The sequence below is a fragment of the Patagioenas fasciata genome, chromosome 3, assembly GCF_037038585.1.
Source record: "Patagioenas fasciata isolate bPatFas1 chromosome 3, bPatFas1.hap1, whole genome shotgun sequence".
In the NCBI taxonomy this organism is placed as follows: domain Eukaryota; kingdom Metazoa; phylum Chordata; class Aves; order Columbiformes; family Columbidae; genus Patagioenas; species Patagioenas fasciata.
Genome location: NC_092522.1, coordinates 69886642 through 69902003, shown reverse-complemented (window position 1 = coordinate 69902003; position 15362 = coordinate 69886642). Strand labels below are relative to the sequence as shown.

The 15362-nt window shown below is 42.1% G+C and overlaps 1 protein-coding gene across 4 annotated transcripts; it reads left to right on the top strand.

Annotated features, from left to right (window-relative positions):
• The first annotated feature begins 3663 nt into the window (after nt 1-3663).
• Nucleotides 3664-14184, top strand: RNF146 (ring finger protein 146). Of its 4 annotated transcripts, none has more exons than XM_065834063.2 (4): nt 3674-3778; nt 7702-7771; nt 9222-9378; nt 12419-14184. In XM_065834063.2, exon 4 carries the CDS (start codon nt 12420-12422, stop codon nt 13476-13478), a length of 1059 nt encoding a protein of 352 aa, XP_065690135.2. In that variant the 5' UTR covers nt 3674-3778; nt 7702-7771; nt 9222-9378; nt 12419; the 3' UTR covers nt 13479-14184. The 4 variants fall into 4 exon arrangements, with proteins under 4 accessions (XP_065690132.2, XP_071662675.1, XP_065690135.2 ...); XM_071806573.1 differs by lacking the exon at nt 7702-7771 and adding an exon at nt 7390-7663; XM_065834060.2 differs by lacking the exon at nt 7702-7771 and having other exon boundaries at nt 3664-3778.
• The last annotated feature ends 1178 nt before the right edge of the window (nt 14185-15362 follow it).

Genomic DNA, 15362 nt, shown 5'->3' with positions numbered 1-15362 from the left:
GTTAAACAACACCATTTCTGGCAGAGCATGCTACATATCCAGATTATGTAAGCAAAATACAGATATTATATGAGGTACAGCAGTTGCATTTTCATACACCAATTCAAGCCTTCACTTTGAGTTCTGAATCTACAAATAGTGACTGGAAATCAGTTTAGCTCCAGTGCAGCAGGACTGTAAGTGTAGACTGCCAAGACAGACACGAGCCTCAACAGTCACCACCAAGTCAAAATGAAAAACCACTTGCAAACCCAAGACTTGGCCTTGGACTTCTGTCAATCAACTTACTTTTTGCACATCACTAGAACTGCAACTGCATTTCAAGCGAGTCAGAGCAAATATCATTTTGTCTCAATGATACCGTTTTAGGCACTGCTCTTATAGTTGAGAGCCAGGACTGCCAGCTGCCAGGGCCAGAGCATGAGGGAGGCAGCATGATGTTGGCTGCAGGCTGCCAGAGCCATCCCTGGCCAGCCCAGCTGGCTGCTGGGCCATGCTGCGCTGTTAGCTTGCTTAAAACGCTTGTAGCACAAGGGACAAGCTTGTGTCACAGACTGTAAGAACTATATACACCATTAAAAAAAGAAAAAAAAAATCAAGAAAATTTATGTATCTTAGTCTTCAATTATGGTAAAAAACTTATCACTTTAATGAAAATGGTAAAGTAAGGTGGGGAACACATGTTCTACAAAAGCTTAGAGGAAAGGAAGGCAGCAAGTGATAGGTAACAGACATTCATGCCACAAATGTGTCACTGAAACAAAATCAACATGTGTGTTTAATACATTTATACAATACAATTTGGAGCTCTGCCCTCAGCCCCTCCTTTGGTTGTCAGCACAGAAGAGCCAAGGGTACGCTTCCACTTGAGGGGCACATTGCCGACTTCACATGTCCTGTGTTTGGTACAGAGGGTTTGTTGAAGATGCAGGAGTGTGGAAAGTGAGGGCATGACACCACAGACCACCCACTCCTTTACTGCAGAGTAACTTGCAGCGATTCTGAGGGTCTCCACAATGACTCCCCAAACTGCTTTGATATAAACCGACTCAAAACCAGTGTAGAAGGAAAACGGTTGTCTCCCCTCTCTCTTTAACTGCGCCAAGTGCAGCACAGATTTTGCTGCTAGTGAATATAAGACATCAGTATATCCGCAAAGGTTTATATAATATCACATATGTTTGAAGAAGAAGAAAATAATGTTTTATAAACACCAAAATATGGATTAATATTGTCAAAGCATCAGCAAAATATTAACTGTGGGAATGCAGACACATCACAGGGGAAGTGGCATCTTTTAAGAATTAGTCTGGTGAATCTTTACTTTCCAATCCACTGTATTAATTAATAATTCAGTGGCAAGCATCAGACATAAATCCCAGATTGACATTGTAGACAACAGTAAAAACAAACAAGGAGAAAAACAGGAGAAAACAGAGCTGTGAAGAAAGCAGAGGCAGAAAAGATAATTGAGATGGTTTCTATTGGTATAAACTAATATGTGTAAAGGAAGCCATCACTGGAATAGATGGGATGTGTTCATGCCAAAACCAGAAACACAAAAAAAATATGCAAAGATCCATTCTGACTGACATTTTAGAAGGTATAATCTTATTAGAACTTCAGCAGATAGATCACTTCTGATCCCCTTATTCTAATTATTCAACTAGATACCTTTTTGCTCCCATTTCTTTGGTCCAGTAAGGTGTAATACATTTAATACTTTGGTTAATATAATAGGTCTGGCACTACTAGATATTCCTTTTAACTGCCATGCTTGCTCCATAACTCATGAAGTGTAAAATAAAATCTTGCATTCACTAGTGCATTTTCTTAGTCGACTTGCAGGTGCAGTGAACAGTCAGAAATCTATCCAAACACAGCCATGGCCTCCTTTTTTACCAAGTTTTCCAAGGTGCTGCTTCTCTTACAAAGTCACATACACTGAGAGTAACTTTGATTGAGCTCTTTAGATTCCTTAAGACCCCAGGTCTCCTTTCCTTTTTCAGGTCAGATTCTAACCAAAACTGACAGGAACTTGGCCTCAATAGCTTCCACAGGATCAAAGTCTCGTTCAGAAAAGGACTAAGTCCATTGTTGCTGAACATACACTGCCAGTAAGAGACCTTTCCTTTTCTCTATTGTTTGATTCGGTTTCACACAAACCTCTTTAAATAGCAGCATAGGTTGCCATGTAGATGCTTGTCCCTGGATGCAATCATGTCACATTTGTCAAAACAGTGCTATTAATAATTATGGGTAGACTCTTCTAAAAAACTCAGTGGTTTAACTAAATGCATTTGGTTCAGAATTTAGTATTCTTTTATTTAGATCTTTTATGTTCTCTGCTACTTGTGATTTCTGAGTGTCACAACATAAAAAGGAGCAGCCAACAGTACCTCTAAGATTATCAAGCCTGTAGCTGGACAGTTTGCATGTTTAGTCATGTTGAAACATTTAGTTTTCCATTGAAGTACAATGAGTACCTGGACACAGCACCCCCCCCCTCCCCCCCCCCCCATCTAAATGAATATCATTTAGCTTAAATGTTGTGTGGATTGTTTTCTACCCCAGTTTATTCAAGAATTAATGCAGCAGACTTTTCAATTGTTTTGGACAACAGTAGGCAACACAACCCTCCTCCATGCACCCCTTTGGGACACTCTGGCCCCCTGCACTTGCACCTGGGTCACGCCCAGGTCCATCTCCACCTGCAGGAGCCCACCAAAGCAGGCAGATGTCCACCACTCAAATATGGCTGGGCAGTGCACAGTGGCACAAGTCACTGGCCTAGTTAAGCTGGAACAGTGCCCAATTTTGCCCAACTGCCAAGCCATTTAAATTTTCAGGTAAACAAGCTGCAGAACGTGCTCCTGGTAAGACCAACAACCCTACACACCTTCTGCTGAACCTCCTCCCCAGCCTCAGCAGTGGGGCCAGCTGCAACTGCAATCTGCCTTCACGTTGATGAACAATGACAAGAGCTGCTCTGGTTCATTTTAGCCCAGTGCTGTCATCAGCCTGCATCACTGATGTTGTAACACTTGAGCAACGAACCCCAAGGCAGCACACCTCTCTACTTTCTGGGCAGAATGGTCCAGGAAATACAGACATGCAAGCTGCCAGCACTTAGAATCTTCAAATCATTTTGGTTGGAAGAGACCCTTATAATCGAGTCCAAGCACAACCTAACTCCAGCACTAAATCATGTCCCTAAGAACTTCGTCTAAATGCTTTTTAAACACCTCCAGGGACGGTAACTCCACCACTTCCCTGGGCAGCCTGCTGCACTTCCAGTCCTTTGCTCTCTGAGGAGGCTCCTATCGGGGTAGAGGCCCCAGAAACGGAAGGCTAGACCAGGCCAGGCGCCTCCACCTTCCGATGCACCCACCCGTGTGGCGAGGCGCTCCCGCGTACCTCGCAAGCCCCACCGCAGGCCGTCCAAAGTGGCCGCGGCCCCCGCGCACGGCCCCATCCCCGCTGGCCGGGGAGCGGCCGGGCCCAGGAGCGGCTGGGCTGCAGAACGCGCACGCCGCAGGGGACGCGGACAAGCGGCGTCACGCAGTGGCGTCACGCGCGCGCCCAGCCCTCCCCCGCGGCGAGCTCACCCCGCCCCCCGCCAGCTGCCCCTCCTCCTCCCTGGCGTCACAGTGGCGCGTTTGCCCCCGCCCCCTTCCCCCCCATCCCGCGCGTGACGTCGGCGCGTCCCGCTGTCCCGGCGGCGGGGCCGGAGGAGGCGGCAGGTGACGGCGGCGGGCTGAGCCGGCCGGCCCGGCGGGTGAGTGGCTGCGTCCCTGGCGCCGCCGCGGAGGTGGGAAAGAGGAGGACGAGGAAGGAGCGGTCGCTCCAACAGGGCCCCTCTTCCGCCGGGGCCGCTGCTGCCCGTGGCGGGGAGCGGGCGGGCTGGGGCTGGTACCGGTGCCGCGGCGCCGCCGCTCGGGTGGGCACCCTGAACAAAGGAGCGGCGCGGTGCGGTGCAGGCCAACCGCGCTCCAGGGCGGGGAGCCGTGCCCGTTATTGTTTTGGGCGGCGGGGGGGGATCACCCACCCCCGCCCCGCCCGCGGCGTCACGTGACGGGTGCCGGGGCCGCCCCCGCTGCCCCGCCGGGGAGGCCGCTCCCCGCCCCGCCGCCCCGGGAGAGCTGGGCCTGGCCCCGCGTAGCCTGCGCCCCGCTGGCGGCCGAGAGCTTGCCGGTGCTTCCCGTAGGCCCGGTGCCCTCTGTCGGGCCCGCCTCCTGCCGCTGAGGGAGGCGGTGTCCTGCTGCCTGTACCGGGTGACGTGCGCACCCCGTGCCGGGTCGGGGCCCCGGTTTCCAGGTTTCGCGTCGTTCGGTAGTAAAATAGGTCAGGAGCATTAGCGGTGGCGTCGTCACGCGTGGCAGAATCCTCTGACCCAGCGAGCGCAGCGCTTTAATTCTTAGACCGATGTGCAGCGCTTTAAATAATTCTGCGTGTTGTCACTCGCCTTTCAAAATGTCATTGCTGGAGCTGGTCTGCTTTGGTTGCCGTAATGAGCTCTCTGAACCCGGAACGGGAGTCGCGCACTCATAGCAGCAGAGTACAAAGCGTGTGGAAAGTAACCGGTGTTTCTGATGGAAGCGCTTTTGTGGCTTTGTGCTGGGTGATTTCGCCTGAAGTGTTTGGATCGCGTCCCCCTTCAGAACGGGAAAATGGGACGTGAAAATAGGTCCGGCTTTTGGTGCAATACGGGCTGCCACCACTGAAAAATTAATACAAAGTGTTAGTAAATACGAGTTTTTGATACAAAGAAGGTAATCGGAATGGTGTAATCGTTACAAGTGTGGGGATTTAAATCTTAGTGTAACTTTTCTGTGATACGAACTAGAAATACTGTAGGTTTTGTTACTGGTTGTGTAGTGTGCCAGTATACATTGAACAAATAGAAGGAGGAGTAGGGAGCAGAGCTTTAAAACATTTTGCTTTTGTCAGATTTGTAATATTAAAAATACAGTCCTGCTACTTTGTTAGCTGCTCCCTCTGGACAGTGGGCTCCTTAAAAATAGTCCCTAAAGCATCTCTAAAAAGGCACTACCAAAAATTACAGTTTGTAATAGTATTGAAAACACAGTGAAATCTGCATATTGATTTGGTCATTTGGAGTAAATCTTATATATTGAATGTTTGTAATAGTCTTGTTTGCTTAATACTGTGGTTTCTTTCCAAGTGGATCAAAGTACCAGTTGTTTAAACTGCTATAATGCAGAATCTGTACTGAATGAAAAAAAAGTTCTATTCTTGTTTCCTTCAAAATATACTGCATCAATTTAGAGGTAATTGAATTACCATTTATTTAGAGAGCAGTATTTTTAGAGGCTATTGAACAGTGGACTCAGGGAATTGGTGGTGAAAGTCTTTTTGTTGAAATAGATTTTTTTTTTTCTCTCTTCTGTGCATGTTAATCGAGTCTATATATATGAAGAGATATTCCTGTATTTACTTTCTCTTTCTGAAGCATTGATAAACAGATTCATCTGAAGTTCTGCTTTGTTTTCCACACAATATCATTTGAGTGAGAAATTATCATTTTGCTGTGTTAAATACATTGAAATATGATACATGCTCAAAATTCAAATTAAGTGCTCCAATTGTAGCATAGAAGAACCTCATTTTGAATAAATATGTAGCTGTTTAATACCAAAATGGTTGACTGTTCTGCACTTGACTATTCTTCTGTGATTCGGTTCCAAATATACATACAAGGGTTGTTTTGTATTAATGTGTAATAGCAAAGGATAAGGAATGACAGTCAACTTGAAGCCTCATCACAATCAGCAATTCTTGAAGATAATTCTGTATTTAAGAAACAGATACAGAAAAGTAGGTAAGGACAGGAAACAGTTAAGTTAGTTATCTGTTGCGGTATCCAGTGCCCAGGGATGGTTTAAAAAATACCTGACAGGCTCATTACATTGAGATGATACTATATTGACAGTAGCAGACCTTCAGAGAGGACAGTGATTTTTTTCATATTTAAAAAAAATGGCCGCCTTCCTTTTTTCTTCCCCCAGTGGCTCATAGTGACTTGTAGGGGAGGGCAAAATTCTGGGGTTCTTTTTCCCCTACTTTCCCCTCAATAATTGAGTTATGAGTTAGGGATCTGGATGGGAAAATCAAAGTATTTAATTACAGAAGAGCATTTACTCTCTTGAAGTAATGCTGTAGCTGCTGAGTTTTCAACCTATGGGAGGGGGGAAATGATGAATTTGTGATAGCTATTTTAGAGTAATCTGTACAGAGTTGAATAATTTGTGAGATTATCTGTCATTTGAGGTAGGACTCAAATAGTAGTCTTCAGCTGGTTTGGTTAGAAGCCGATGTTCATTTAATATACCGATGGTTTGTGCTCATTTGTTTTTAAAAAGCTAAGCTTTTACTTACAGAGAAAATTTCTTAAGACTGTAGGCAACAAACACTTCACTGACATTTAGGAGCTGGCTTCTTAAATATGTATGTTTCTGTGATTTTTTTTTTTTTATTGTTGCTGTTTTTTCCAAAGAAATAGAAAAGTGGAAAAAAATGTGTTGGGTGTGATGGTTTACTGGGAATCCAATAGGCACAGTTGATTGAACTGACAATAAGTTGTTTCATTCCGTCTTAGTCTAGAAAAACCCTGACGTTTTTCTTTAAGGAGACCCTGAAGTCATTTTAGGAGATGAATTTGATAGGAAGTCCACCAACTTCAAAATCCTGAAGTTGCATGGAAGAAGCAGATGTGACTTCTCCCAGCAAGCATCCTCAGAGTGTCAAGGGGACAAAGAGAGCAGTTAAATGTTGTCTGAGCCTGAGTTTGGGAGGGGATATCGCCCACTTCAAATTCTTGTTTCCTGATCAGTGGGAATGTGTTTAATCTGTTGCATCTTGAATGAAAGTTTCAAAATCAGTGTGTGATAGGATGCATGGATTTGGTGAGTGTGCACAAGGAATGGGTACTTGCAGGTTGCTGCAGATAATGTAACTCCTCATACTTCATGCTTTTCTAGTGTAGAAAATTAATTGCTAAGTATAGAACATGGCTCTTACCCACTTGACTTCAAAGGAGGAGTCATCATCTGGGAAAGGCTGTGTGTGTGTAACCACAAGTGTCTTTTATCCCATTTAGTAAAATTTTCAAGACTGGCTTATTAAATAAATAACGATGTCATGAAATGTAGAGGTTACCTGAAGTCAGTTTGTAAACTAGTTCTTTTTAAGAGCTATACAGCAATTAGAAAGTTGCCTTACCAAAATCCTATAATTATGCCCTAATTGGATTCTTCTAGGTATGATTACATACCTTGAATAAGTGTATGCATTTTTATGTCCTAAGAAATTTACCAGAACTGACCCAACCTTTTTCTCCCATTTGGTTTTATCATATGCTACCTCTAGTAGTGGATTGCAAGAGGTAGTAGCTAAAAGGCTGCCAGTGATACCTACAGGAGTAACAGAAAGCCAGCTCCTACCATGAAGGACTGAACACCACACCCACAGCATCCAGCTTGTGGCAAGTGTCTCTTTGGTCATCGCAAACACAGTATCTTGTCTGAGTGGATTAAGAGAGCCAAAATTGTAACACGATTGCAGCTCTTGGTTTCAGAGTGATGTGTGGAGAACTGGGAAGCTGCTAGAACAATGAGGGGAGAACCTTCTGCCTTTTGAAAAGGTGTGGATAAGCTTGCTAATTTTTGCATTTTTCCATAGGAGCTCTTTCTAAAAATAGCTGCACAGAATGTTACATGGAGCTCAGCTATAAAGAAAACAACATATTTGGGTAATATGTCTTATCCTGAAGTCATCTGAACATTTCACTTGTATGTCATTAATGATAAATGTTAATCACTTGATGAAGGACTAGAGTACAGGACACTATAATACTAAATACTCCATGATGTCTCAGGGACTTATCAGTCCTTAACTTTGCTTGACTCTGTACATGTCTGATCTGCACTGTATTTATTCTGAAATTATTCTTTCCTGGAGCAAATTGAGATCTAAAATGTGACATTCTCAGGTCTGCTTCAGATCATTCCTATATGTAACATTTGGCAGCAACTTCAAATTGTGGATGAAAATGCTGAAGAGTCATCTTGAAACCTATAGCCCAGAAGGAAGATATAACTCTATAGCTCATCAGTCTTTTTACAGAAGATTCCCAAATACCTTCTGTAACCAAGGGTGGCTCTTTTAGGTCGAGACCTTCCTGTTTAGGGTGTGAGAATGCGACAGTGAAATCTTGATGGTCCCCCTGCCCTCTCCGAGTTCTCAGATTCCTACTTCCTTACTGTATTTAGGTATTTGTTAGACACTTAATGGTTTCCAGTGATTACTATATATTGTGAAATGAATTAGCTCAGATTCTGGTTCGTGACATACGCAAAATGTATTGTGACTGACATGACCTGCTAGCCTGAAGAGGGGTATATTACCTCAGAGGTGTAGAGGCTGATTTGCATCCTTGTCCTCCTTTTCAGAGATCGCATGCATTCATTCCATGAATGAACCTCAGAGCCCTTCAGTACTTCATAAAGAAATACATGAAGATCCTAATTAATCCTTTTTTTGTTTACCTTGTTAAGTATCAAATCTAGGTCATTGAGTTTGTTTATAACCTAGTATGAGGCCATACATATGTAGATTTATAAAAAAAAAAGGTGCTGAAGGGTTCTGAAGTTGCTTCATGAAATTAATGCATGTCATCTCTGAAAAAAAGGACAAGGATGCAAGGCTCTGAGCAACAGACTGCTTGAAATATGGAGAGGACCTCAGGGAAATTAGCTGTTTGCATGCACTGTTTTCTTCTCAAGCATCTGATACTGGTCCCTGTGAAGAGACATGCCCAGGCAGTCCTTTGGAAAGATATGATATGGATAGTTTTATATAGCTTTAGCCATGCAGCCATTATGAGTTTTTAAAGTCTCAGAATATAAGGACTCATGTGTTAGAGGTTAAATTTGCATAAACATAATGTGCATCTAACTTTGTTCTTGTTTCTGCTTTTGTGTACATTGTCCCTTTATGGAAATGAGCCATTAACTTATTAGAGTTAATGATAATTATCTTTTATAATACTTCAGAAAAAGATAAAAAATAAAACAGAAGCCTGCATCAGGTAAATGAAAGGATAGTATTTTATTTTCTGTAACAGGACCATGGCGTTGTATTTTGCTTGCTCATACCTCTGTACAACATTGTAATGGTGACTATTATTTGCTTTCCATTAGTTTGCAGAGAAGCTGAAGCACTGTAGTGTACCATTGAGCAGGACAAGTAAGGAATGAGCCAGCCTTGGAAAAGAGGACCTGCCATCCTAGCTGGAGACATCTGAAGAGAGGACATTTTAGTTTTGTGGCATGCTTCAGTAAAAATTATTCAGAAAAAGTAAGCTGTTTTTTTGTTGACGAATTTATGTGTGTTAGCTCCTTGACAGACTGCTTAGTTGCAGTTAGAATTTTACCTGGAGCTTAAAAAATTGCTCAGTTTTGAGGTGGTTTTGTGGGATTTTACTTTTTCTTCCAGTAGAGTCCTAGAAGGCCTGGAGTCTTTTAATTTAGTTTTTATATGTCACCTCTTCCATGCTTTGTGTATTTATGGAGTTGCTCTTCCTTTAAAAACAAAAAGTGAGACAGCATCATTTTACTTGATATGAATCTTCAAGTGCATAATGGTCCTGCATTCTGAGCACATGCAACTGCAGTTGTGCTTATCTTTTAAGAGTTTTATGTTGCTGAGCAGTGCTTGCTTATAGATAAGGCTTTATTCCTCCAGCTGTATTCATTTTACACATAACATTTTCCTCTGAGTCACTAAAAATCACATGGGAATTTCAAGATAAGGCATTCACTCATTTCTTTTAATATCCTGCATTATTGTCTTGATCTAGTAAGTAATCAAAGAACCCTCTAAGAGATGACCTATTGAACACAGTTCAAATGTTAGCATTTGTGCTTTCAGTGAACAGGTGAGAACTTTCACTCTGCTTTTAGTTTACTAATATGTTAGTTTTTTGTTTTGTTTTGTTTTCCAAAGTCCATTGTATTTTTAATCCCAACAGTCTCCAAAATCTTAATTATGATACATGACTTGTAGAGAAGTCAGAGGTTGTTTTAATATTTTCTGAAAAGGATAACCTTATCAAGTGTACAGGTAGAAGCAGCCTTTTGCAAAACTGTAGCATGGAAGTACAAATCTCTGCTGCTGTGCCTTTTTGCACAGTAGTATCTCATTACGGGAGCACTTGAAAATTCAGATCCTTTACCTCAGCCATGGTTAATGCAAATTCATCAACACATGGATTTCTCTTTCAGGTCTTCTGTTGTGAGCTACTGGTTGGGTTGTATTCATGGGTATTCTGAAATTTCAATAGCTTTTCTTCCCTCCTTTTTATAAAAAGTTTTTTATTATAAAACCCTAGTTTTGGTGTAAAAAATCTGTTGCAAAATATAACCTCAAAAGTGTGAGGCTCCCAGAAAAGAAGTTTTTCACAACGTCGTTAGCATGGATTTCACAGATAAATGTGTACTGTGCAGTAAAAAAGACAGTTACCAGGTGGTAGGTAATGCTGTGTCTGTATTTGACATGATTTAAGAACTAGTATGCAGATTTGTCTTTAATCTCAGAGAAAGAAATTCAGATATGAAACTGAATCATAGGTGAATACAATTACGTGGTACTTCAGGAAAAATATTTGATCTGTAGAGCTTTTAAAAGAATGATTTGATAGAAAAAGGATTAAAGAGGCATTGGTCTTTCAAAAGGAAATTATAGTGATAGAAGGGAACAGACAGCATACAGAAGTACATTTTAAGTAAACAGCACTTAATACATTATTGTAGAGAGAAATACTGAAGCATAAATCTTTTTTTTTTTTTTTTTTTTTTTAAGCCCAGTTTGTATTCACAAGATGTTCAGAGCAGTGGAGGCTTTCACCATAACACTAGGTATTTTCTCTTGAGGTAACACGTTTTGCTAGAACTGTTTATAACACTAGAATAGGTTGTCCAGGGACGCTGTGGTATCTCCATCCTTGCAGGTTTCAAAAAAACTCAGCTAGTTAACGCCATGGCTGATCTGATCTTGTATTGGTGGTAGTGCCATGTGGAGCATGAGGCTGGACTACATGTCCTCAAAAGGACATTTTTGGCCCCCGTGTCTGTGATAATTTTGTATGAAGTATTCCTAGCTGCTTGTAAAACAAAGACCAGTTCACCGAAAAGCTGTGTGGCTGAATATATCAGCCCTATTCCTCAAAGTTCCTTGTGGACTTAAATGAAAAAAGACACCATTTTAGGCCCCATCCCCCAAAGCCTATTCTTCTTCCTCATTTGATATCTGTTGTTTGGGTTTGATTGCTAATAAATAAGAACATAAAAGGAAAATTACCATGAAACAGACCATGAAAAATTGCCATGGCAAAAATATAGTTGAGAAGGCATTTGCATATTTACGCTAGAATTTTTCAGCTACTGAAATCCTACACAATGTCAAAGTGACACAGTTTTGCATTCCCTGCCTTCTTACAGGTGGTTAGAAAAAATCATCTTTAATGACATAAATAGGATATGGCCAGAGAAGATAGAGGCAATGACTTCACAAACCAATCAAATCATGGTTATGTGTCTGCTGGGTTATACTGCTACTGCTACTAGACTGCAGCTATTCCTTTTGAGGTGCACTCAGCCAAATCATTTTTCAGATCTGGTTCTTTCTGCAGCCCACTAGTTGTTCTGAGCCCAGTTTGAGGGGTTGTGTCCTGTGGTACATGGGGACTAAGAATCAGAGTGGGGGAACACTTCAGCTGGGTGCTGCTGCCAGGCATATTTTCCACTGTGGGAGCTTAGTCTGAGGTACTGTTCAGGCAATCCCTTAATCAAACAGATGATCACCAGTACTGTGCAGAGAGATTTTTTTAAGTTCAGTGTTTGCAGCTAGATCACCTCTTGAGGAAAGAATTGTAGCTGCTTTAAATTTCCTGAGGAGGCTCTAAAGTACCTGGCTGCCTGGAGGTTCATTAATCAACACTACTTCAGAGGAAGAACAGAAGAAATTCCAAAATTTGTTTTCTACCTTGGCATGATAACATGCTGAAAATGAAATAGCTGAACATTGGTGATCAGCAAAAGAAATTCTCCCAGTACTCAATTTAGTCTGTCAGCTCAGGACACAGAATGTTAACCTGTCAGTTTCTTTGAGTTAAGCTTCATATGTGATACCTTACCTTAATTTCAGGTAAACAGCTCATTCTGTGGATGTTGTTGTGGATGCGTGATGTGATGGTATGGTTGGACGAGATGATCTTGAGGGTGTCTTCCAGCCAAAACGATTCTATGATTCTGTTTTATGTTGAGGTCAAAGGTCATGTAAGGTGCCAGTTTAGGTTGACACAATAAACTGATTTAAATCTATCTTTGATCTTCTGCAGGATGGCTGGCTGTGGTGAAATAGATCATTCGATCAACGTGCTTCCCACAAACAGGAAGACAAATGAGTCATGTGCTAATGCAGCACCTTCTCTGACAGTCCCTGAATGTGCTATCTGTCTGCAAACTTGTGTCCACCCAGTAAGTCTTCCTTGTAAACACGTTTTCTGCTATCTGTGTGTGAAGGGAGCTTCTTGGCTTGGGAAACGCTGTGCACTCTGCCGGCAGGAGATTCCAGAGGATTTTCTTGACAAGCCAACCTTATTGTCACCGGAAGAACTCAAAGCAGCAAGCAGAGGCAATGGAGAATATGCTTGGTACTATGAAGGTAGAAATGGTTGGTGGCAGTATGATGAACGTACCAGCAGGGAGCTAGAAGATGCCTTTTCCAAGGGTAAAAAGAGCACTGAAATGCTAATAGCTGGGTTTTTATACGTAGCAGATCTTGAAAATATGGTTCAGTATAGGAGAAATGAGCATGGACGCCGCAGAAAAATAAAACGGGACATAATAGACATACCAAAGAAGGGAGTGGCTGGGCTGAGGTTGGACTGTGATGCTAACACTGTCAACCTGGCAAGAGAGAGCTCTGCTGACGGTGCAGACAGCACACCGGCTCCGGGGGCTGCAGCCGTGCAGCCTCTGGCATCCCTTTCTGCTAGGCCCCTGTCCTCCCTAGATGGTCAGCTGATGAGTCCTTCAACACCATCACCTGATGCAAGCAACTCTCTAGAGAACTCTTTTGCCCACTTACAAATAAGTGGAGACAGTATGGCTGAAAGGAGTCACAGGGGAGAGGGAGAAGAAGACCATGAATCATCATCTTCTGGTCGGGTGCCAGCCCCTGACACCTCTGTTGAGGAAACCGAATCGGATGCCAGCAGTGACAGTGAGGATGTGTCCGCCCACCTTCAGCAACACCCATCCTCTGTCCAGCAGAGACACTTGAATGCAAACGCAAGCCAGTCGGGAGCGGAGAGACCAGTGGGAGGTGGTGGGGTGGTAAACACAAGTGCAAGGTCTAGAAGGCCAGATGGACAGTGCACAGTCACTGAAGTTTAAAATTAGAGCCATGCGATTGAAACCTCGGTTCTGTATTTGTAATTTTTCTGTCCACATTGGCATCACACTCAAACCTAGTGGTATGTTTGGTGGGAGGGCAGGGTGAAGGGGAGAAAAGGATCTGGACTGTTTAACTTAAGTCTCTTAACGTGTCTCAGCTGGAAGACTCTTAACTGTAGGAAACTGGGTTGTCTTGTTAGTGGTTTGAAAGCTGCTTAGCAATACCCAGCTTTCTTGAAAATGTCTTGTGTTTATTTTGTAGCATTTCCCCCTTGGAGATACTCGATCCCTTTTTGGCCAATGTATATCTACTGTACAACTTGAATTGTCTTCATTATCTGACTGTTGCATTAAGTGTCTTACTACTTTCTGCATGGATTGATGTATGAAAAGAACACTAAAGCAATGTGGGAGCAGGCAAGATGTTGGATGTGAGCAGGATGCTTAATTTAATGTGAGAAAATAGATGTGAGTTTGGAGTTAAAATGTGTTTTTACTAGACAAGAGCAATCATTTACCTTCCTTCAATGGAAATGTAAAAATGCTGTTAACTTTTGTTGCAAATTCTTACCTATACACTCTTCATGGCATTTTCACTGGCTTTGCCATCTAGTCCTTGTAGTTTTGTTTTTGAGGTCTTTCTTGATCTGTCTTGTTTTTGTTACGGAATTTATAATTTAATAAAACTACATTTTATCAGTAACAATCTTGGATATGTCTCCAGTTTAATTGAGCTTGACTGGAGAAACTTTAAAGAAAACTTATCATAAAACAGCTTCCTTGTTTGCCAAGAAAGGAAGACGGGCTCTGAGCGATATCTTGAAGCTCTTGCATCCCTGACTGTCTCTCAAACAAAACACTGTAGGAATCTGTCTTTCTGCTGAAAAATCATGAGTTGCAGGCTTAACACTCATCATCTTGAAGAGCTGATCAACTTGATTCACTGTTACGATAGGCAGAAGTATCACACAGCTTTATTTTAACAGCAGAAATGTGGAAATTAAAGCACGTAAGTTATCAGACTTGACCATATAACAAAGAACAGGGGTGTTAAGGACTATATTGCTGTTTATCTGTTCATCATAGCAAAACCAGTGACAGCACAGAGAAGGCAGTTTTGTGCTTGAATTAGAAATGCATCTTCTAGATTGCTACAAACTGATTTCTGTGTATTAGAGAATGTTAGAAGCCAGATCTTGAAAAGCACACTTTGTTTTTTCTGTCTATGGCAGTTATTTTACATTTTTTCAAACTGAGTTGATTCTGGACTCAGTCTTTAAAATAAAGATAATTGAACTCCAATTCTTAGTACATCTATCTCTGAATAGAGACAGTAGCTGGTACCTAGGTACTACAGATCTTCAGACAGAAGTTGCTGTAGGCAAACAATCATTTGAAGGGAATTAAAAGGGCTGATTTTTGAAAATGGTAGATTTAGACTTCTAAAATCTTTTCCAGCCTGTAATGATGGCTGATGTGTCTAATCTTGGGCAAAGCTGTGCCAGCCTCCAGTTTGTTTCCTCTGCCCACAGGTGAGGAAAATTGAAAGGAGACTCAGATGGAATAAGGAAGATTTCCTTTCTCATCTAGGAATGGATGCTCTTGATGACAGATTTTTACAATCACCTGCCAGTTCTGTCAGGAAAAAAGCCAGTAACATGGACTTCAGAAGGAAAGAGGACAGAATGTTTCTTCTATCTGATAGCTGCCAGCTGTCTAATTTCTCTGTTTTGCATTAGCACACAGTGGCTCTAATCAAAGTCTGACTTTGTGCCTCAAAAACCTTCAGTAAGTACACTTCTGCTATGTGCACACATTTTACTACATACTGTTGAAGAAAGCAAGAAGCAAAATACAAGAACTTGACTCGCTGTATACTTAATT

Excerpts from the sequence above, each read along its gene's own strand:
- RNF146 (XM_065834060.2), top strand. The coding sequence starts at position 12,420 with ATGGCTGGCTGTGGTGAAATAGATCATTCGATCAACGTGCTTCCCACA.